Raw genomic sequence first — 24,658 nt, forward strand, 5'->3', positions numbered from 1 at the left:
CATTTTTAATGACGAGCACTATTTAGTTCTCCTGAAAGAACAGAGAACTAAAGTGAAGATAAGACTATGCGCTTTACTGTCAAGGACATCTATTAGCAGCAAAGAGAAACCATGAGGGACGAGAGAGCTCATCTGAGGATCATTTTCTGTTTAGTCCACTCCCATGTTTTACATGTTTTGTCCACCAGAATGAATTTATACTTAATGTTTTGACAAACCAGTACTTGACATTTTTGCCTACTTGCACAGGACCACTGGAAAAACCATGGGTTATCTGGTTTTCTCTCACAGTGTGCAGGCTGGTTGGAGTAGAGAAGAGCTGATGCTCAAAGGTTTGAATGAATAAAATCACATAGCAGACTGCAACCTTGTCTCGTTTGCTAGTTTCTGGACACTAATAACAATAATTAAAATTTGCTCTCTGAATTGATTTAAATCATATTTTTCTTTGTGAAAGAAACTTTTAAGATTTGGATGAATAAAGACTAGTCTTTGGTAAATATAAGAAAAATCTAAATTGTCAGTTTCACTTGTCATTAATCTGGTGATTTATTTTTGGCTTTTGGTATTTGTTTCAGTTCTTCTTTTTGTGCTGTGTGTACGTGTGATTTTGTAAATTCTTTCATGATTGTGGGCACTTGTGAATATTTTTTTATTTGTCAGTAATTTTATTTATTCACTGTAATACTTGGACAAATCTGACTTTAWATAACTCAGTTCGTGTAGTTTTTAGTTTTTTATCATATTACAGAAGTCTGCTCTGCAACACATCTAGATATTCGTTCTCACTGACACAGTTGTGTGATGAAAATGATATCTTCTTGCTATCGCACTGCCTCTGAGAACTCATTTTGTGCACAAGCTGCTGGCTGGACGTTTTTCTTACAGGTTTATATGTGAAGTATTGCGTAATTGCCTAGAACTCTGTGGGTGTGTTTACGCAGAAAAGCGAGTGAACATCACCACTCTCATTTTGCTTAAACTCCTCCACTAAAGCAGCTGTGACTCGTCAAGAAAACACACCATCAGCAAGCGATGAAACGTTCCAAGATGAGTCATCCTTTAAAATATTTGATAATGCACTTTYTAGTACAGTATAGTGCACACTGGTTGAGGATACAACCATTTAATAAAAGGATTAAAGATTAATTTCAGTGCCTGGTTCACTCTTTCCAGCAGTGGGAATACAACCTAACTGGACTGCAGTCTGCAGAAAAATATTTATTAATGATTTGTATGCTGAATATACATTTAATTTATTTCTTGTTTTCATAAAGAGACTTTCTGCTCAACTCATTGACTATTAGCAATAAAAGTAATGGTTCCCTGCTCTCCACCGTCTCCCTAGATTTTGAGTCTAGACTGTTATTTGTAGTCTAATCCTTCCGATCGTCTGTCTACTGGTTTTGTATTTCACATTAGGCCCCACTTCACTGGTCTCAGAACACTATGATATCACCTATGTGCCACTGGCAGATTTTTTTCTCACAGTGTGTGGTTGTAGCCCGCCCCCCACCCCCATCTGAACCTTTGTTAGAAAAGAAAAGTCTGATGGCTTTTCCAGAGAAAGTGGGTGATGTCTGTGGGATATGTTTCTCCACATGAACCTCACTGCTGCTGGAAAACACTCAGAATCCAGTACTTGTGTGCATCTTTCTAGTTTTCCCCCCAGTTGTTGCTGGGCTATAATTAAAAAAGGTGGAAATAAAAACAAAAACAAACAATAACATATAGGGTTCAGTATAAAACTGAGGACAGTTGTGGTCATGCTGAAATGTAAAGGAAGTACATCCTCCTTTTTTACAGGTTTTATGTAACAGGATGTGATACCAGGTTTTGTAATTACTTCATGCAAATAATTCCTCAAACCAGTAACACCATAAATGTGTCGATATTAAATAAAAACTTGGTGTTTTTGAAAGGGGAAAACATTGCATTCAAAAGGCAGAAATGACTTTCCTCTACTTCCGGTTGTAAAAGTACAGATTTCATGTTTAGTAAACAAAAAAGTAAAGTTAAGCAACACCTGTTTTAGGTGAAGTTTTGCCATAGAACAATAAWACCCTCAGTTTGAGCTTGTTAACCTTTTGGTAAAGCAGCCAGAAGTTAAGCAAAACATCTGATGGAAAAATAAGTCTTGCAGCTTACTGATCTGAGCATGTCTAACAGGGCATAGTTACAGAACACAAATCATCTTTGGCTGTATTTTTTGTTGAAATCTGTCAAAACTCATGAAATATTCCTATTCAATTTTTGAAATTGTATAAATTTCTCTCACTGTTTTGAAGGTGTAATTTAAATTTTAGGCACAGTTTTATCAAGTATACCCCCACATATGTAGAGACTTGTCTCTACTATTGGAGAAAAAAATCTTGTGCTATTGATTCATTCTGTATTTAACAGTAAAACTGCTTGAAAATGTCAGCCAACTGGAAACTTATACCAACTTTTTAGCATGCTGAAGTTAAACTATTTTTGTGCCTGAACACACTTGGATAAAGAGAAAAACATGCTCAAAACTAAGGCTGTACCAATACTTTGATCCATATCGTTATAGTTATTAAACTATATTGTCATTATGTTTACATAACCGATGTGGATTGATATCATATGTTTTGTTAGATGGACATATCATATTGCATCGATTGCAGACTTGTGAATTGAATTGAATCGATATTGTATTGTGACAGACTTTATGATATTAGGAAATCATATCGTCATTCAAACAAATCAGTATAATATTGATTAGTAATAAATTTGGCGATTTGAACCCCTATTCAGAACAAAAAAAATCTATTTTATTAAATTTTAACTTGTAATAGGTAAGATTTGAAATTTTGTAGACTCGTTTACATTTCCAGTTCAAACCTCTATATCAGGGATAGTCATTTCTGGTCCTTGAGGTCCCCAGCTCGCACGTTTTACTTGTTCCTCTGCTCCAACACACCTGATTTGAATGAATAGATGATTTTCAGGATCCTGCAGAACTTGGAAGAGGCAATTCACTGACTGAATCAGGTGTGTTAGAGAAGGGAAAAAAGTCAAACATGCAGGGCTGCGGACCTCGAGGACCAGCATTGACTATCCCTGCTCTACATACAACTAAAACCTTTTTTGTTAAATTCAGGTGAGAAAAGGAAAAATAAAAACTTTTATGTGTGTTCAGATTTCAATAACTATTAGTTACAGTTAAACTAATTTTTAATGCTGAGTGTTCAGAGTGTTACCTTCACTGAATAGCAAGCTTTTGCATCAACTCTTAAGGGTTCAAGAACAGCATCTAATTTATTGTGGGTGTCTTCAGGCATTTTATGCCATTTTTTTGCAGCTAACAGGTTAAGTAACATAGAGTCAAGAACATCATTGGAAGGTGAGGTTGAAGTAATGGTGATGTTACAGGTAATATTCCTGTAAATAATGTAAAGAATTTAAAAGTGCATGGTGGTGTTGTGGTTCAAGACTCCTGTTGATTTCTCTTCCCGGTTATTTCCCCATGTTCTAAAGTAATCTTTTGGATACTTTATTTTCTCAGACCACACACAGTAATTCTCTCTTAACTCAAGGATCACAATTTAAAAACTAACTAAAAGAAATAATATTCGTGATGTAAGAACTATAAGGACAAACTAATTAATTGTTTCACAAGTATCTACTTCAACACGCCTCAGTTGAACTGTTTGGAGAAGCAGCAAACAAAAACAAAAACTACTTTCAGATAAAAGGAACGTGAAACAAATGTCAGAATAACTCCTGAAATCATTAGAACTCCATGGCCATGTGTTAAACCCAGTCTGTTGTTGCAGTCTGTTTTCACAWTTATTAAATGATTTGTCTCTTTCTTAATGTCATTGAAGGGCAGCAGGCCTTTGTCAAAAAGCCACTAATTTGCAGCCCTAATGGTCATAGCTCTACTGACAGTCCAAAGGCACTCTGAAAAGCACAAAGATCATTTCAGGCTTCCACCCCCCTCATCCTTTACTCAGGATTGGAGGCTGAGGATGGTGGGACAGACGGAGGACAGAAGAGGGGGGGTTGTGGGGCTCTATCACAGACACTGATCTGCTCTGAGCTGTTCAGTCTTGCTGTCCAGGACCACCCGTCTTTTGTTGTCCATAGCCCATCAGTCGTCTTTTAACCTTCTGGCTTTGATGGGACAGAATCAGTAGTTCTGATGTTTGAGCTTTTGAAACTTAAAATATTCATATTGCTTTCTAAGCTGAAGTTGTAAGCTGTTGAGCCGTGTCCCTTGCAACACTAGAGGACAGTTGAACAAAAATAGTGGTATGAAAGAGACTGAATTTCACACTTTGGTCTTTGGCATCTTTGTGTAATTAAAATGTAACTTTTAGGTAAGACTTTGCTGAAAGTTGTAAAACATCAACCTCAAGAGGTCCAATAAAGGGAGAGTATGTTTATGTGTGCGTTTGTTGAGTGTCTGAATACACACACAATATAAATGTCTCTGGGTATAACTGAGCATGGCTCAGTGTCTCCTCCACCCACCCCACCCCCCACTCCCTGCTTAGTGAAGCTCAATCTGCTCTGTCTGGAGTCTGGTCAATATTTTAGCCAGTAACACATTTATATCAACCTTTTATATGAGAATGTTTTTCCTTTTAGTTTGCACAAATCAATGCCAAACATAATACAGCTGGAGTTTAGTAATTTTTTGTTACTTTTGTTTTCATAGATCTCTGTGTATTTGTGCTTGCATAGATTGCATTTCCTAACATCAGCCTCGGGTCATGAAACATAATAACAGTGACACAGTTTTCCTTGTGGCAAAAAATCTATATCAGTTTGATACTATCGTTTTGGGACTCTACCATGACAGTAACATCAGTGATTAGTCTTCCAGTCAGAAGAAAATCCAAGATGCATTAATTAACTGAGAATAGCATTTATTATCAAGTGTTTTTCATGTCTGTTGGTTGAAAAGGTATACTGCTGATTGCTTTGCTTTGTGTGAGTTTTATAAAAAATGTTTGAGGAAAAAATAGTTTCCTAGACAGCTAGACAAGCGAACACATCCACACATGAACACACACTGGGTCAGTTATGTGATCGTATGCCTTTAATGATGGCAAGCAATAATAAACTGACTTGGCTTGGCAGTACTGCAGTATAAATACTTGCAGGGTTAGGGTTTCTGCAATAACTGGATTTAAACAGATGTAGTTTAGTTATTTTAGAGTTTGCAAATGTTTGTAAAGAGCCCCTGAAGGAAATCTGTACAGAAAATACTGCAACTTAGCATTTAACAGAAATACAACCTGGATGATCATTTTACATACGATATGTAAGTTATTATTTTGTTCCTTGGTCCTGTCTTTGTTCAGAGGTTTACCTCAATGACTTTCTCTGTTAGATATTTTTAAATCCATTTAATCTTGTTCAATCCTGTTCACCTGATCAGACCTAAAGTGGACTTTAAAAAGTACTTTATGTCATAAAGTGGAAAGTTTTCAGAAAATTGTACCTTTAGGGATGTTTTTTTTTTACATGAAAACATATATTTTTATTTCCAAAGCCAAATGGCAGCAATAAAAAGAACACTTGTATCAAATAAAGTGAATAATAACAGGGAGTAACTTTTGATTAAAATAAAATGCTCTTATTTGAGAGAAGAGAAGAGGTTTTGTAATGATTCTAGCTTAAGAGCAAGAAATTTAAGAAGTCAGTCTGATTGTTTTTGTTTATTAGTTGTTTACCTCTGAGTCATTAAAGTGTTCAGTTTGACACATCTGAGCAGTCTGACTTTAAAGCTTCAGTTTCTGAAGATATAAAACAGTATGAAAAGATGAACTTTGATACTTTTTTAGATTAATAATTCAACCTTTTATATGTATTAGTATTCTTATTACAATTATTTTAATGTCTTAAAAATTATAACATTATACAACCTTTATGTTGTGCAAACTGGCTCCACCATCTTTTATTTTGTATAAACACCTGTAGTTTAGTTATGCTGGTTTATTTCTGTGGCTCCTGCCTACTCCTTACTTCTGGTTTTGATTTTTAATAGCYGCACCTGCGTTTTAGTTGTTTGACTAGAGTGAGGGAGTAATTCACAAATGTTGTGTTTTTGTACTTTCTATAGTTAGAAGAAATACTCAGACTGTACATTTGATGCCACTGAGAGTTATTAAGCTAAATTAGGTGAATGCAGGATTACTCAAACTGTAAGTTGCATTTATTAGCTGTAGAGGTATAACAGACCATGTGGGGTGTTATGTGGGAACTTGCAGAATAAAACGGGCTAAACTGATGTTGCAATCAGTCCTAAAAATTTCAAAGTTATGAAATCCGGTGGAAGGAAATTGTCTGTATTTATCATTACAAAATATACCAAACAGGAAAAGTCAAATTGAAAACAGGAAATGAGTCATGTGTGGACTTACAGAAACAATAAACAAACAAACAAAAAAATAAAATAAGAAATACATAAAAAAATTTAAATAATTACTTTAAACTTTTTATTAAATATAAAAAAATGCTTAAAACGTGTTAAACAGAAAAGCAGAGCAGCAGCATACTTTGAATAAAACAAACAACACAATTTGTTTCCATCTGGATATAACTTACTTTAAAAACCATGCAGTTTTGTTTGTAATTAACTAACTTTTCATGGCTAAAGAAAGACTTCAGTTTTTGTTTTCTTGGAAAATTCTGAAAATTTTACTAACATAAAATAAAACTTAGACCTGGCTCTCATTTTTTTGGTATTTAATGGTTGCTGAAAGCAGTTTCTCTGGATTACTTTGAACGTGTTTCTGCAAGATTTGATTATCTTAATATTTATAGCAATATAAATTTATCATCAGTTCTTCGATTAAGGCTGTAGATGTTTCTTTAATCTTATTTGATTTTTGGTTTTATTATTGTACATGTCCATAAAGTACACACAAATTGAAAACTCCACCTCCCTGCTAGGATGCTGCTAGATGATGTGGAAAGTAGAGTGTGATTTAAGGCTTTTATCATGAACAATAAAACACCATGGATGACCCAGAAGTGGTGCAACTGAGTTCTCAGCAGTTACATGATAAATGTTTTTGTTTTGATTTCAAAATGACATTTGTCCTTATAAAAGCCTTTGACCCTTACTCTGTGTTTGTGTGCAACACTGGGTGGTTGAGACAGAGGCTCAGGGACATATGCAGTTGTTGACTCTTGCATAACATGAGCCTAACATGAATTTTATTTTTCTTTCTGCCATGGGTCATTGTGCTCCAAGTGTCTACAACCCCATTATGTCAACGTGCTATGTCAAAYGACCACCAAACTAAATCCCCCTGGCAAGAGCATTGTATCCCAGATGTTACAGTAGACAATGAAATTCCTGTTGCACATGCAGTAATCTCATTTGCAGTTTTTTTATTTATATACATTACATCATTAAAAGCATTCTCAAAGCTGGTGCTTTCATCAACAGGAAGTCATTTCAGAAACCAACACTAACTCCAGAGTTTATGGAGAATAAACATCTGTCATGGTGAATTTTAGTGTGATAAATCTTGTTTTTTGTTTTTGTTTTTTTTGTTTTTGTTGTTATTTGTGGAACACTTTTACATCCTAGCAAGGTATTTGAAATAAAAGTACTTAATGAAGCTTCCCCAGCTTTGGTTTATTGACCTTCATTCATTTTAATTTTAGAAAATAATAGATGGTCTTAAAATATTTTAGAGTACACCAGCAACTTTTAGAAACCAGCCAAATGAAGTATCAGAAAGCATGTGGATATGGAGACAAAATTAAAAATATGAAAAGTATGAAGCTAGGGACAAAAAAATTTAATTGTAATATGCAAAATGTAAAGAAAAAAAATCACAAGTGAAGAAAGCATCTTTGTCTCTTCTTGCTTAAAAATTGAGAACTTGTTTAGTCAAAAGGTTACACATTATTCATAGATGTCTTTGTTGTCTCTCTGCAGATCTTTGGACGGCCGGCTGCAGGTGTCCCATAGGAAAGGTCTTCCCCATGTTATCTACTGCCGGCTGTGGCGCTGGCCTGACCTGCAGTCTCACCACGAGCTGCGTGCGGTGGAGCTGTGCGAGTACGCCTTCCATACAAAGAAAGATGAAGTGTGCGTCAACCCATACCACTACCAAAGGGTGGAGACGCCAGGTACGGCAGCTTGGATCAATGAAGTTGTTAATTTAAAAAATAAAAGAAGACAAATCCAAGAATTTCAGGGAGGATGTTCAAGAATTTTGTAAAAGTTAATTTTTTCGTCAACTTCTGGTAAAGCCTTATCTTCATAATCATAGTCTGTTTACAATCCACTTCATGTCAGTTTGTTTTTGTCGTGAAGGTTAAGATAAGAAATCAGTCACTGTTGCAATATTCTGAGGAATTGCTTGTTGTCTGACTGTGTTTCTGACTTTTTTGTCCATGTCTTAGTCCTCCCACCAGTACTGGTGCCCAGACACACAGAAATCCCCAGTGAGTTCCCACCCCTGGACGACTACAGCCATTCAATCCCTGAAAACACCAATTTCCCTGCTGGCATCGAGCCTCAGAGCAACTACATACCAGGTACCAGTACTCTTCCATAGATGACTCACAGTGAGGGTCAGGTCATGGTGTGTTGAAACATGTTGGCAAAATGCTGTTTGAGATTCGACACCTGAGACAAAAGGCCACAGTGAGGAGTTTTTCYTTTTAAGTTTGAGTGAATAAGTGAATGCTTACAGATATTCTCTAAATAAAGGGCTTTGTAGTGGTGGGGGTAGGTCTCACATTCACAAATTAGAGGGTAATACACTGAGAGAAGACAAGGAGAGGCTGGAAGAAGGTGAAAATGAAATGTTGTGAACAAACAGTTGTATTTATTTGGGATTTTTAATTATTTTCAGTGGAATTCTTATGTATTTACAGTATATCTGTCTTTTACTAATTTAATGCTGACTATTCCTAAAATTCTGAATATTTTTTTTTAATCCAATTTCTTCTTCTGCCCTTAATGTAATATCTCACTGGGCTGTGATTGTTGGTGACTTGTTGGCAAACGGCTCGTGACGAGTCTCCAAAATGTCTCAAAAAATGTTCATAATGGTTAAGTTATTTGCAGAGGCTCGCAGTTCAAATAATTTGTGTGACAAATTTTCCCTCAAAATAGCTGTGGGGTTGTTGCAGGCACCTTAAAGCCATCTTGATCCCTTCTCAATTTAGTTTTTGGTTTTCCACTTTGAAACCTGCACACTCACTTTGTACAGAAAACATCCAAAGTGATATATGTTCAGGTATAAAAAACATTTCAATCATGATATTTATTTCTACAATTTAAAAAAAAATGCAATGAATCTTATGCTGTTGGAAAGCCTGTTGAATTCACTTTTAAACGGTGCCACATTTGTAAGGAACATGCATCTGTGGGATGAGCATCAGAGCGGAGTATGTGGGTTGTCCACATGAAAAATCTGCCAAATCTTCTCTGCTAAAAAGGTTAATTTACTGTTGATGTTGACACTTGTTTTGAGCTTCTGGTCCCCCCAGGAGCTGCCAATCAGGTACATGATATAAGATTTATAATCAAGAAGCATTGTTACAACAAAGAAATAATCTACCAAACACAAATTAAATTACTTTTTGTGCTAAATGTTGGGGCAGTTGTCAAAGTGGGCACAAAACGGGCTAAGGCCTAGAATAGAGTTTAGGAAGCTGTGTGCACAAACTTGGGTTGTGATTTTAAAATTTTATCTACAAAAAGAGGGCTGCACAGTTCGCTGGTCGCAAACACAATTCAATGAGACTGCAATGAAAAATTAGCCTGTTGTGTCACCAACATTCAGCCCAGTTAAATACGAACTTTACCTCTTGGTTTGGTCTTGGATGGCACTCAGAATCTTTAGGTTTGGGTAGGTTAGGAAATTATAAATATATTGTCATTATCTGTATAAACCAGGGATTTGCAGCAGTTCTGTTGAGCAGCTGTRTCTTAAGTTGTTGTCTTTGTGTGTYATTGTCTTCTCAGAAACGCCACCACCAGGTTACCTCAGTGAGGATGGAGAGACTAACGATCACCAGATGACCCACAGTATGGACACAAGCTCCCCAAACCTTTCACCAAACCCTGTTTCACCCACGCACAGTAACCTGGGTAAGAACTGYTCGTCTCTGTGGATTTTCCTTCTGCTCATCTTCACTTGCAGACAAAATGTTTCTCTGGTGTATGCTCCCAGTGGGAATTCTCTGTTTGGTTTAACTACGGTTTTTACAAGAGGAAACGAGGTGATGAAAGAAGCTTTTGTCCTTCACACCCACAGTGTGAGCTGTTGGGCCAAGACACTGTGCAGTTCACACTAACATCAATAAAAATATCCTACGTTTGTTCTCTCAGGATGAGAAAACCCCGAGGGGACATGAGCTGGAATGCTGTTAGCTTAAATAAGAAAATGACACCAGTTTTACTTGGCAGCAGCGTCTCGTTCTTGTCTGAACTTTAAAGAGTAAAAGATGAAGTTGTTAGAGCGTGTTCCTGGTTGAGGAGAAAAGAGCAAATTACCAGAACTAATAGGTCTAATTTGACCTTTTTGGGTCTAGTTTTCCATGAGTGGAAATTAAATTTACTTACTTTCTCTGGTGAAAACTTTGGGGAAAAAATGTTTAATGTGTTTTGAACCAAACTTTCACTATTCACCTTTTTCACCCCATATTTCATGTTTTGTCTCCTGTTTATTATCATTTTTTTCTCATTTCTGTTTTCTCTCTCACTTGTTTTGTTGTCTGCCTGATTTATTCCATCATTTGTTTGTTTATTTAATGTGAATTAACTTAATATTCCCACAGCACTTACTGCAGTGTCTGGCTACTCTCTTACAAGCCAGACAGACCTGTACAATTCAGTCTATTCACAGACATTGTACACAACACAGTATGAAACTCCTGGTCTCTTTGTTTTTGTTTTAATCAAATCAGTCGTATCKTTCTCTGTCTCAGACCTCCAGCCAGTCACATATTGTGAGCCGGCCTTCTGGTGCTCTATTTCATACTACGAGCTGAACCAGCGAGTAGGAGAGACCTTCCACGCCTCGCAGCCTTCACTGACAGTGGATGGCTTCACAGACCCCTCCAACTCCGAGCGTTTCTGCCTTGGCTTGTTGTCCAACGTCAACCGCAACGCAGCTGTGGAGTTAACACGCAGGCACATCGGTGGGGCTCAGCACTTCTGTCAAATCAGCCTGGTGTCAGTCAAATGCAACCCATAATTACTGCAGCTGTTAATGACCTCTAATGCTCTGTCTCCGTTTCTTTCTAAGGGCGTGGCGTGCGGCTGTACTACATCGGAGGAGAGGTGTTTGCAGAGTGTCTCAGTGACAGTGCTATCTTTGTCCAGAGCCCCAACTGTAATCAGCGTTATGGTTGGCACCCTGCCACAGTCTGCAAGATCCCTCCAGGTGTGTGTCCAAAGTACACAGTCAGCAGGAAAACATTAGGTGTGATGAGTTTGGAAGACAAGAGTGGAGATGGGTAGCAGGGTTGGGAACATGTGCAACTGACTGTCAAAAAAAGCTCATAATTAATATTTGGCACTTTAAAATTTCTGCAATTAGTGACTCATACTGTAAAAGTCAATGAGGTGCAGAGCTATCACTGATTCTAACACGGAGCTAATGCTAAGGTAACCCTYCATATTTTCAGCTACCAGCTAGGGTTAGGCTAAATCGTATTGTGTGTAATACAGAGGTGCCCAAAATGGGGCCCTTGAACCAAAATTGGCCTGCCAAGCCATTTGATTTGGCCCACCAGCAATTACCCTGATTACTCACCTGTTATTAGATTAGATTTAAGCACAGATTTGCACACATACTTATATTTTATCAATTAATGAAATATCCCATGAACCTTTGCTGCCCAACTATATGTCAAACTTTTTTCAAGTGCATGGAGCAAAAAAACAACAAACAAGATAAAGCTAACAAAACATAGACCACTGCACTGGCAGCTGTCTTAATCACAAAAATCAAAGAACTTCACTTAAAAAGTATTTGCATTTCATGTATTATTTTATTGTATTTAGCCCACAGCCCTCTGATAGATTTTTATTTTGGCCCTCTCAGGGAAAAAGTTTGGGCACCCCTGGTGTAATAAAGCTTCAGAAAAACTGTCACGGCTAATATTTGGCACTTGGTCATGACTGTAAATCATTGCGGTGCAGAACTAAGGCTAATTCTAGCACAGAGCTAATGCTAAGCTAAAACTAACTCTGCCCTAGAGGCGAAAACATGCATGTGCAGTTGTCATCTACTATCATTATACAAGAATTAATCCTGATAATTTTTTGTACCAAAATTGCCCAACCCCATCAGGTTGTTCTGTTGATTAGAGGAGGCACAGCTCTTGTCTGTAAGCCTTGAAGCCAGTCTGGCTCCTTTTCCTCTGTGTGTGAGTTGATGTTTTATAAATAAAATGTATGAAACCATTCTAACATCTGAAAAGAAGCAATGAGGTCAAAACAACAACAAARGGCAATGCTGAATAAGCTGTGTGAAATTGTTGGAAAATGCATCTGAAGACAAAGTACAATATCTTATTTAGGTTTTATGCAAAAAAAAAAACACACACACACTTAGTGAAAGTTCAGCGAAAGCACTTTCAATGCAGCAAAATAAACATGGGAGGAACTTGCTAGCCAAACAGTGATTTGACATGTTTATGTGTTTAAACTAGATGATTTAGAGCAGATGTGCTGTAAATGTACCATCACAACCATGAGAGAAGGAGGCCACATCTCATCACTTTCATCACCATCAGTCCACAGATGTTTTCTCTGGTTTATGTGTTGATTGTTTTTTTTTTCATGCAAATTCCTCAACACATTTTCCAGAACTATTTGCTGAGTCTGTAGCCTCTTCTACACACAAATGTAACGGCTCTTCTTACATCTACAAATCTGTTATTTTATTAGGTCAAGTATTCTCACTGTACTTCACAGTTAAAAAAATGTCATATTAACAAAACAAGAAATAAAACAAGTGAATTTAAAGAGAAACTTGAGGTGCTAATATATATGTTAGAATGACAAAATGAACTTAAAAAAAACAGCAGTTGTTGTCTTGCTTCTCTGGTGTCACAATCTGTGTCTGTTCTTCCCTCTAGGATGCAACCTGAAGATTTTCAACAACCAGGAGTTTGCTGCCCTGCTGGCTCAGTCAGTCAACCAGGGCTTCGAGGCCGTCTATCAGCTTACCAGGATGTGCACCATCCGCATGAGCTTCGTCAAGGGCTGGGGAGCTGAATACAGGTAAACTGAAGTTACAGATCTTTGTGTGGAACTGCACAAGATGTTTAGGATTTGTTCCTCATTCCACAAATTCAGTTTGATAACTCGCATTTTGATGTTGATGATTTAAGGCAGCAAAACAAACCTTATTTAAATGCTTGGTTTCTATCCAGTAACTGAATGTAAAAAAGCATCCTATTATAGAAGCATTTATTTATTTATCTATGTATAAAATAAAAGACTGGTCCTTGGGGAGTATGCTGAGGAAAGTTCTGGACCCTTAGCAAATTATGTTGTTGACCCAGCAAAAAACAAACACAACTTAAATTGTGTGGATTTTAGTTAAAAATAAAGTTTAGTTATAACCGGGCCCTGTGATGGATTTGYGACCTGTCCAGGGTGTACCCTGCCCCTCACACTGTGACTGCTGGATATGGGTACCAGTGACCCTAGAAATGGAACAAATAGGTATGGATAATGGATGGATGGATGAAAGTTATAACTACAACTGATGTAATCCTGTTGAAAGTTCCAGATTAGGGCTGCAAAATTTATCGTCATCGCAATAACGTCCTGTGCAATAGGCATATCACAACAACTGCATAAACTGCAATAAATGKTTGGCTCAAAATTAGCWTTTATGAGTTTTGTCTCTCAGATGGAAGCTTGAAGTATTTCACCAATCAAATGGAGACCTTCATGTGTTTGGTCAATTGGATGGATATCTTCATACATTTTAAAAATTCATGCTGCAATAGAAATGTTTATTTTGATTTTTTTTTTTGCTCTGAACCCAGAACAGAAAGATATCAACACTACACACTTATGTATTTGTTTATTTATCGCAAGTCGTATTGTCAGTGCAGTATTAATCACTGTTATTGCACATTTTCCCAATATCGTGCAGCCCTAAAAACTGGAACCAGACTATTGGTGTAAGCAAAAAATGTTGCCTTCAAGAAAACTAAATGAATTTTAAAATATAAAAGTAATGTGTACCATTTATGGTCTAATGAACTTGTTTTAATATTAAGTTTAAATTGGATATTATTACATTTTGAAACTACCTTTCAGCCTTGATAAATAAACCTAAACAAACATACTTTTTTTGTCCCACAGATGGTTGGTTAGAATCTGGTCCCCCTGGTCCAAGTTTAAATAAATACTAGTCTCCCACTTCATTTGTGTTTTTAACGCTTTAAAACCCTATGAGGCAAGCTGAACTCCTCACAGAACAACTGTGAATGTAAACGCAGACAATAGAAACAGACTGTGAATCACATCTCACAATCCAGCACCTCCGCTCACACAGACACATCTGCTCACGCTCTGGTGAATCCGCTTCATGACGTCACGTACCGCTGGTCAATAGAAGCAGGCCCCAGCAGGCACGCCAGACTATTTTTAAACAAACACACATGTGCTGTGTCAAAAAGCTATGTCAGACTTTCCCTCTTTCATGGCTCAGAGCTTTCCACATAGTTTGACTCACTGATAGTAGAAAAGGAGGAGATGGAAAAAAAAAAAGAGAAGGATTGGCTGTACGTTGGCCCTGACCCACAAGGTTTCCAGAGGGAAAGACCTTTGTGCTGCGAGCGACTGTTCACCACTCCTGTTCAGACCAAACGCTGACATGTGGAGACACTTAAAGACCAGAGTCGGATTACGTGATCAGCCAGGCCTCTTTCCTTCCTCCAACCTCTGCCTCATTCCCTGTTTCCATTCTTGTTTTTCTCATTTATTCCCTTCATCAGGTCTTTTTATTCACAGAAAAACCAACATCCCACTAAAAACAGAAATATAAAGATGAAAAGGAAAGAACACTCTTTTAAATCAATTTCTAAAAGGCAAATAGCTTCACTGATAAAGAATGAAGTATGAGATACAAAGATGAAACTAAACTCTAATACAGTAGAGCAGAGTGAAACCAAAGTGACAGGAAAAGGAAATGATGACTGTTTCAGCGGTTGTCTTATCTCTCAGAAGGCGAATGTGGTTCTTAATGAAGCAAAACAAAAACAAAGCAGATGGTGGAGTTCAGAGGCAGCTTTGGTGCTTGTGGGACAGTGAAATTTGAATCTTTATAGAAACCTGACCCACCTTTTTATAATGCATACTCTATTTTATTTCTGTAACACACTGCACAGTATTGTAGCTGATTGGTTTTAGCTGTCTCTTAACCTATTGAAGGCTGTCATCTATTTTCTCTGATCGCACTTCTTATATGTTACTTGAAACACTCACTTGTAGATGTAAATCTAATGGATACGTTCTGAAAGTTTCTTTAAATTCATGCACAAGCTAAAAATTACAGATGGCAATAAGAAAAATCAGTGTTTTAGCCTGTATAATGCAAAAACTTTTACCCAAAATATCATCCTTGAAGTTTTTTTTTCTAATGTACTTTGATAATAACTATCAATTTATGCTTGTGTATAACTGAAATATATTCTCGTGCTCAATAGGACCAGACGGACTGAGCTGTCCATCTCGCTAATTTAACATCCAGCTTCTGCTGTTAGACAGGACCATTTTTCAGTGACWTGAAACTCGTGTTGCTCCTCTGCAACCTACACCTACAACCTCCCAAGTGTGTGTCCCTCAAAATATTCTGTTTCCCCATGAAATTAGGGGTAACATTCTGCATGAGGGTTAGATTCCTTTAAAAAGCTGCCAAAGGCTTAAAATGCTTTATGCTTGAGCAAACTATGATCTCAGCATCACTGTGTATTTTTCACATGAGTGTTTTTTAATGATCTTTGAGGCTTCAAATTGGACAGATCATTAAAGCAGCTTCTCCATTGACAAGTATTACTCTAATCGCTTCAATTCGATTCTGCTCAAGTGTAGTTCTGTCTCCATTGTGAGTTTATCTCTCACTCTGCAGCTGCTATCGTAGTCCGGATCGTGAGGGGGCAGGAGCTCCAGTCGACGCTCAGTTTATATCATTTTCCAGCAACACTCCACCATGGAAACACGTCACGGTTGTGTTTTTTTTCATTGTGCTATTTCTTATTATGAGACAGAAAATGACATGCAYTGAGGAGTTGCAAGCCCCGCCTTGRCTCATCCAGTGACAACTCTGATGGCCAATCAGCAGCTTTGTCAGCTTTCTTATCGATTCGGTTCGGTTATGGAACCATAAACTGTCAATGGAGAAACACCTAACTGGTGTGGAGTCGAAGTGAACTGAAGAGAATCAAGTTCATGGAGAAGGAACCAGTGTTGTTGCTTCATTCATCTTCAGAACTTTATATATGAGAACAAAGTTTAAATGTTGACCAACACCTCAAGAGCTTCTCTGAGCTTGATGAGACATTTTCAACATATAATAGTAACTTAGTTTTATGTTTTTTGCGTCGCCTCTGGAAGCCATTGAGTCTTTGCCATTTATTTRTAAATAATAAACCAGATAACGTATTAAAGCAGTGGTCCTGGTCTTCAAGGACTCCTGTCCTGTATGTTTTCAGGGGTGTCAAACTCAGGTCCTGAAGGGCCGCTATCCTGCATGTTTTCCTTGTTTCTTTGCTTCAACACACCTGATTCAGTGCTTCAATTGACTCAAATTCTGTAGAAGCCTGTTAATCACCCATTCATGCAAATCAGGTGTGTTTCAGCAGGAAAACAAGAAAACATGCAGGACAGCGGCCCTCGAGGACCGGAATTCGACACCTGTGGTTTAGATATTCTCCTGATTTGACACACCTGGTTTGAATGAAAGAGTGATTAAYAATCCTCTGAAGACCTGCTGAATAGCAGGGAAACAAGTAAAACATGAAGGAAAGGGATCCTTGAGGACCAGGGTTGGGAACCACTGATGTAATTGATCAGAAAATTATTACTTTTCATTAACATTTTTTTTCACAGATGACAGCTCGAAGACTTTAAACATTACTGATTAGCTGGTTAGCACACAGGTGGTTTAYGGGAGTCATGTGTTTCATGTCACTTTATTACAGCACTGCTGTAATAAACAGCTGACCCCACCCCTGTTGTAGTGGGGGTATCTGCAGTAGAAAGCTAAAGCTTGGGACTAAGTTAAGCTGTACTATAATGTGGAAAAAGCATTATAGAAGTCACAATAACTGTGGTATTTCTAAAACTCATCTTTTTAAAAGAAAAAGCTTCCYGTTTTATGTTTAATTTGTTTTGTTGTCACAGGCGACAGACGGTGACCAGCACCCCCTGCTGGATCGAGCTGCACCTGAAYGGCCCGCTGCAGTGGCTGGACAAGGTGCTGACTCAGATGGGCTCCCCAAACATCCGGTGCTCCAGCGTCTCTTAGAGACGCGCTTCGTCCTCTCATTCCCCGCGCACCTCGTGTCCTGGTCAGAKACTGGACGAGAACAACGACACACGAACTGAAAGATGATGAGACCCCGCCCTTTTATTCAGCTACTCGTCGCCCCCCCCCCCACCTGTTGTCAGGAGCACTTTTTATACACATTTTGTTTGTGGCAGAAGGGGACAAGTGCATTAATGTCGTACCATGTTAGTAGGAATGTTTTTCCAACTTCTTTTCGTTTATCATTGGTAATAAAAGACCAGACAGAATATAGATAATGGATCTTTCAAGTCAACATTTTCTTTCTTTCAATTAAATTTATTTTTTCCAATTTTTTTGTTTATATTTTAAGGAATTAATGAATTAATCCCAAATTTTGGGGTAAATACATTTCAGTGCTGTTTATATTTGGGCATTTGATAAGTTATGAAGATTTTTACAAATGTAAAACAGTGAGATGGACTGAAAGTGGTTTATATAAGGAAAACTTGTTTATCACTTGAAATTTTTTTTTAAAAATTATAAAGAAAAAAACTCCAAACAGAGCAAGGTCACTGACATTTTATGCAGCATGTGTTTCTTGAAAAGAGGCWAAAAAAATTTACATTTCACAGCATTTTTCAGCTTCGAAATAGTGACGAAACAAAAACAAGTTAAAATTGGGTTAAAACTTGTTTCTCCTGTTCAGACAGGTTGAGTATTTAGAATTGTATGTTTGAAATGTTGCGTTCAGAGGCTCCAGAGCGAGCACAGAGCAGCAGAAGTGTTTAAAAAACTTGACACAAGTACTTTGAGACAGTGAAGGTGAAGATCACCACAACGATGATGCACTTGTGTTAAAAGTTGATCAAACAGCACAGTGATGTTGAAAAAGCACTTCAGTCGGTTGTTCTTTAGGTGCTTGTGCAAAATAAATAATGTGCATAAATTTCAGGAAGCTTTGCCACAACTTCAGAGGATTGTTGCACCATTTTATGTTGTAGAAAATTCAAACAGGCCTTGAAAACAAATCGGATGCTTTAGTTTTCTTCGGACGTTGAAGCTCGACGAACTAATGTGAAGATGATCTGTGATGTGAACGGTTTGAAGTGGGGGAACAGGAAGTGTTTTGCTTCGTTAGCATTCTGTTGCTGCAGTTTGGTCTTAATTTTAGCCATACTGACCTCTCACACGGGGTTAAAAACAACAGCTGGAATATTAAAAACATAAACAACTGGTAGATAAGAATTAATACTTCTAAGCCCATTTTGTTACCAACTATTTTGGATGCTAAAGCGGTTGCTTCTTCAAGTTTTAAGTGCGTGACTCAACTGAAAGCCACTGCCGGCAGGTCTGAAATGAAGGCAGGTTTTGTTGGGAGCACAGCTTTACTCAAAGGGAATAATATAGATAAATAGACACGTGTATATAACCCCAGCTCTTAGAATCGGTTGTGTTTATTTTCAGGTTTATGTGCATAAAGTACATATGTTTTTCATTGTGACCATTTTAAAGTTGAAGGGTTTGGAAATGAAAGAACAAATAAATCAAATGGACATAATGCTGGCAAACGCTTTTCCTAAAATAGAACAGCAGTCATAGCGTTGGTCCCATTTCCTTGGAACCACCCACTCAGGTGGAAGTGGATCCGTTTCCTTCTGGTTCTATAACACTAGACAAAGGCTCAGTAGGCGAGCACGAACAACATGTTTATTTACGTTGACCTCTTCGTGTTAATGCCAGCCCATTGAAGCTCGTCTGTAACATTATAGGGACTCAAGGGTAAAGCTCAGAATAGTGAGATATTACCAATAATAAATATAAATAAAGAAAAGTTGGATTATTAAGCTGAAGACGTATGTGTGGAATTGTTTCAGAACCTGTAGCATCTACCAGTCTGAAACAAGCCGGCTCTCTTTAGAGCTTCTAGTGTCCTTGAACGCAGCAGTTCTGATTCTGTTAGGATCTCAAACTGCACGGTTAATGTAACTATACCCTATAGGGAATATTTCAAAAGTAAATTTATCTCTTTTTTAATACACTCTTCTGCAACTTATAGTGCTTATGTTTGTTTCTCCTTGTTCATCCTTTTTAAAGCATTAGCTGTGATTTACGCTCCCCTTGCTCTGAATTGTTTGGTTTTTTTTTTTAGATTTCTTGTATAAACCTAAACCTTTTATTTGTTTTTCCCCCCTGCTTATATAAAGTGGATGTGATGCTTTGTATTTTTGTCTTTTATTGTTGATTTACAAATAAAATGTAAAATTTGTGCTGAAACTGATGCGGAGAAGACTGTTAATAAGAAAATGAATGCAGTAATTAAATCTGATTTTAAGTATAGTTGATCTTTATTATGAACCCTGCACGTAAAGGGGAGTGGTCATATTGTTTTCAAACTGTTTACTTATTTTTCCAGAGATTTTTGGTCAACCGTAGCACAAAAACAGTAGGAACTTAGTAGGAATGTAGATGTGTCTGATCTACACTGCACCAGTTAACTGTTTTACGATAGACCCCATATTTGAGGAGGGGGCTCCACCTGAAAAGTGGGTGCCTGGATGTACAAAATTGTGTAGATCTCAAAAACTACTCGACATAGGAGCTTTTTTTTTTTTGCTGTTTAGCTCTGATGAAGGGCTGTCAATCAGGCCCACACAATGAGTGTCCTCACACCACTTACGGACCCCCACCCAAAACAATAAATCTGTTCTGATGACTTATGAGTTCTGGTGCATTGGTGTTTTATGTGCAGGGGTCATATATGCTACTGCTAGGTGGTATCTAGTTCAAAGTAGGACCTATTGAGGAAATCTAAACTGGTTTAATATTGTTTATTAATTTTAGATGTACAACTTCAATTTGAAAAAGGAGACATTGTGTAAAAGCAGAGGTTCACCAGTCTGAGAAAAAGCATCTGAAACAGGAATAACGTCTGAATAATGTTCCTCAACATAGATTTGTGCAGACTTGGATTATCACATCTCCTACAGTTCATATTAAGAAAACATTTCAAGAATCTAAACTCCATTTGCTGTGTTATCCATTAACGCTGGTTAAAGCTCCATCATGCAAAGAAGCCATATGGGAGCATCAAGCGAAAACACCACCGTCTTCTCAGGACCRGAGGTCATTTTAAACAGATCAAGGCTAAGAAGAAAACTAAAATCTAACTTTTGTTTTAGAAACCAAACGAGGCCTGTCTAACCAGGCCTGTTTGCTGCACACAGATCAAAACCCCGCCTCTAAGATGGTATAGGGGTATAGTAGCACCCATGACATGGACTGATAACACATTTAGAAAGACATGATCAATGCAGAAAAGTAAAAACATGTTTTAGCACATGTCCCACATAGCAGACAGGTAGCAGGTCTGTGGTTTGGTTTATGTGGTGTTGGCCCATGAACCGCCTCTGACAAAATACATATGGACCACCATTAGTTGAGACATCTGGACCAAGTGTCAGTGCCATGTGTGGGCCAGGACTGGAACAGACACATTTTGTCCAGACACTGTCTTTTCTGGGTTTAGATCCTGTCCGTTTTCTTATGTTGAGGTATATCTTCATCTGTGGTGGGCAGTTTGGGCTCAGGTAATGGACAGAAACAGTAATTACAGGCCTAAGCAGACACTATTGTTTCTTGTTACAAGATAAGTGAGTCCACAAACAGAGCTGCTGTCGCACACACACAAAGTCAGGCTTTGCAGTGAGTCCCCTCAGGTAAAGACGTCTGAAAACACCTCATTACGGTCACGCTTTGTGTGCTGGAGTTGATGAGAAGTATGAGAAACGTGAGCTCGTATCAGGAGCAGCTGAAGCTGGAGCAGAGACGCAGTCGGCCTTCACCCACAGTCTGCTCCATGATTCCTTCTCCAGGGAAGCTTCAATAATTAACCACAAGGTTCCAGGAGTCAAACTCAGAGCAAACATGAATCATTGACAGAGACTGGAAACGTGAGAGCCAGAGCTGTCTTAACAAGAATAGATAAACGGGTTCCTCAGAGACCAGTCCTGTTTTTAGAGGCATCAAATATTTATTCAGATCACTTTAAAGTGGTTTTCCTCAACATTCGACTTAAAATAAGTGAAAACTGGGTCACTCCTCAGGTTTAAATTTAAACAAATGAACAGTTAACATTATTAATGTAATTAAAAGTTGTTCTAATCATATTTACAAGATAAAAAGTAATTGTCTAGTTTAAGTTCAATTCAACTAACACAAATCAGCAGAACTCAACACTGCCATCTGTTGGCTGAAAGAATAATGGCAAGACAGATTTGTTTCATATAAATTGTTTTTTCACTTTTTTAAGTGTTTGACTCTGTTCTTAAATCGTTTTGATCAAAATCATTAGGTTACATTCTCTGAACAATTTATTCTCTTGTTTCATTAAATTGTATGTAAAATGTTCATCACAGAGTCAGTTAGGTTTAGTTCTTATTCATTTTGAAATGATCTTAGCAAGTGTTTTTGATCCAGTTGTAACAAAGGTTTAAATAATTTGTGGCTTTATAAAATAAAAGTAATCATGAAGATGCGCAGAAACAGCATGTGCGTATTTTAAACCAAAGAATTGAGCCGAAACATGAGATTCCTCAAGTTTTCTCCTTTTGTTTTAAACTTCCAACAATATCTCCTCATTTTATTTTATTTTATTTTTCTTTAGGTCTTGTTGCTGTGCACTTTAATGTTTTTCTTTGCTGAAGTCTGTGGTCTGTCTCTGAGCTCTTGGAGCTTAAAGCTGTTCTTACAATGAAACCTTTGACTATTTTCCTGGTAGTTGTTTGAAGTTAGATTATGTCAGCTGTTTTTAAACTTTTATTGTTCATCTTCTAATACAGAGTAAAGGAATGATGTATGATGAAGATTCAATCCAATTTTCCTTAGATTGATAATTTTTACTAATTGGCTTTAATAATGTTTGTGAATGGTTTTGTACGGTGAGACGATGTTCATTGTGACTAAGTGCTATAAGCTGAAATGAAACTGAAGTGTAACATGTTTTACTTTTAAAGTGCCTGTGACACACCTATCCTTCAAATACAAAAAAAGTCATAGAAAACATTTTTCTACTTAAAAAAAATTGGCATAGTACACATGATTTTACCCATTTTATCACATAACTGGTATATTTTCTTTTGACTTTGGCTCAGCCAAGGTGAAACAGGAAGTGACATCAAAGGAGAACTCATTAACAAAACAAATTATCTGGTCTTTTTTTATTGAAACAAAACTATTTGAACTTTAACTCTTCTTTGTCTGTCTTTGATAGCGACTCAAAATAATCTAAAGAAACACCAGATTATTCTCGACAGTCTGTGTTGTTAGCTTTTGTTACAACGCTCTGTTTACATGCAGACGTTCCCCTTTGACATCACTTCCTGTTTCTTCCCACGCAAATATCTCAACAACCGTTCATCTCAGTGGCGTGAAATTTGTTTTGCAACACGTTATCAATGTTATCTTTCCAGAAATGCATTAAAGTTGATTACAAAACTCCGATGCCACAAGCCCTTTAAGAAACAAAATTGACTTTTCTCAGAGTATGYCTATTCCACAGGCTAAGGGACCAACACTGAATATTCTGTCTCCTCTGGTCCTAAACATGGATCTGGGAACATACAGGGTGAGTCAAAAGACTAAGGACATGTTTTTGTTTCAGAAAGAAAAGGGAAAATGACATATCTTAATTCCCCAGTGAGTAATAGGTGAGGGGGGCTAACTTTGRAAAAACTTGCCCTTGATCCAGTTTGGTGGTTTATGACATGGCAGCCATGTTCTGAACATACACTAAAAGATAAACCTCCCACACTCATTACTTGCTGGTGTATTCAAACATGTCACCCCCCCCCCCCCCACCCCTTTTTTTAAATAAAAGTGTGTCCTGAGACTTTTGACTCACTCTGTACAAAAGAAGCTGGTGTTTGGATCTCAGCGCTTTGGGTGGCTTCTCACATTGTAAAAGTCCTGAAAGACAAGGTGGGCCCCAAACCATAAGGACGCTTTTAAAAAAAGTAATAAAAATCCGAATTCTGAAATGAACAGGAAGCCTGTTATGAGAGGGTGAGCATGTYTTTTCTTTCCTGAGTGTGTTACACAACATTCAACATGACATATTTGACATTCTTATGATGCAACATTTATCGTCAGCATGGGATTAGTGAAACATACCGGAGTAAAGAACAGTTCTTTGTACCTGCACTCTGCTCAAAATGCTGTATGTATCCAAGCTCTAAAAGGCCTAGGTCCTTTATACATCTCTGCTCTCCTGCGTTATAAACCATCAATACCTCGGAGGTCATCTGGATCAGATCTGCTTTCTGTCCCCAAACATGCAGAAGCTGCATTCAGCTTTTGTGCTCTATGTGGAACAAACTCTCAAAAAAACTGCCTGTCTGCTCCAACTGAGAGTTCATTTAAAATGCACGTGTCAAACTCAAGGCCCGAGGGCCAAATGTGGCCTGCCACTGCATCTTATGTGGCCTGAGAGAGCTTCAAACATAATGTCTTAAAATAAGCATATGGTGCTTTAAAGCCAGCATTAACCATAAACTACATCTCCAATAATGCATGTTGATTATTTAACCTGAAAAATAAAGTAAACTTTATTTATATAGTAAGTAAACTTTATTTATATGTAAGTAAACTTTATTTATATAGCCCGTTTCACAGGTCAGAAACCACAAAGTGCTTTACAAGAAAACATAAAAACACAAGAGATAAAACAGGATATATACAACAGACATACATGTGATAAAAACGTTGCACATGTTAAAAATAAATAAAAGATTAAACTAATGACTAATTAATTAAAAGCCAATCTGAACAAACGTGTCTTCAGCTGCTTTTTGAAAGTTTCAAGCAAGGGTGGAGTGGGTAATCGGGACAATCGGGACGAATCCCGCTGGGCCGGACCATTAATGGGCCGGTCCGCTGGGCGCAGTTAGTACGGGGATGATAGGACGAAAAAAACCTCAGATCAAAACTGATGATGAACTTCTGTTAGTTCACTGACGCTCCCACAGAGCTGCAGCAGCAAACAGCCCGCTCCCCCCTCCCCTTTTCACACACAGAGCTGGAGGAGCAGCCCGCTCCCCCCTCCCCTTTTCACACACAGAGCTGGAGGAGCAGCCCGCTCCCCCCTCCCCTTTTCACACACAGAGCTGGAG

The 24,658-nt window shown here is 37.7% G+C and overlaps 1 protein-coding gene across 1 annotated transcript in view; it reads left to right on the forward strand.

The window, feature by feature from the left end:
* LOC106512958 (mothers against decapentaplegic homolog 3) overlaps nt 1-19,827 on the forward strand; it is a 28,839-nt gene extending 9,012 nt beyond the window's left edge. The window contains exons 2-8 of the mRNA XM_014001528.1: nt 7,934-8,127; nt 8,404-8,538; nt 9,977-10,102; nt 10,942-11,154; nt 11,262-11,399; nt 13,102-13,246; nt 17,387-19,827. Coding sequence (XP_013856982.1) covers nt 7,934-8,127; nt 8,404-8,538; nt 9,977-10,102; nt 10,942-11,154; nt 11,262-11,399; nt 13,102-13,246; nt 17,387-17,510 — 1,075 coding nt within the window. The 3' untranslated portion in view covers nt 17,511-19,827. The remainder of the gene's footprint in view (nt 1-7,933; nt 8,128-8,403; nt 8,539-9,976; nt 10,103-10,941; nt 11,155-11,261; nt 11,400-13,101; nt 13,247-17,386) is intronic.
* The last annotated feature ends 4,831 nt before the right edge of the window (nt 19,828-24,658 follow it).

Source organism: Austrofundulus limnaeus, unplaced genomic scaffold (genome assembly GCF_001266775.1).
Source record: "Austrofundulus limnaeus strain Quisiro unplaced genomic scaffold, Austrofundulus_limnaeus-1.0 Scaffold9, whole genome shotgun sequence".
NCBI lineage: Eukaryota > Metazoa > Chordata > Actinopteri > Cyprinodontiformes > Rivulidae > Austrofundulus > Austrofundulus limnaeus.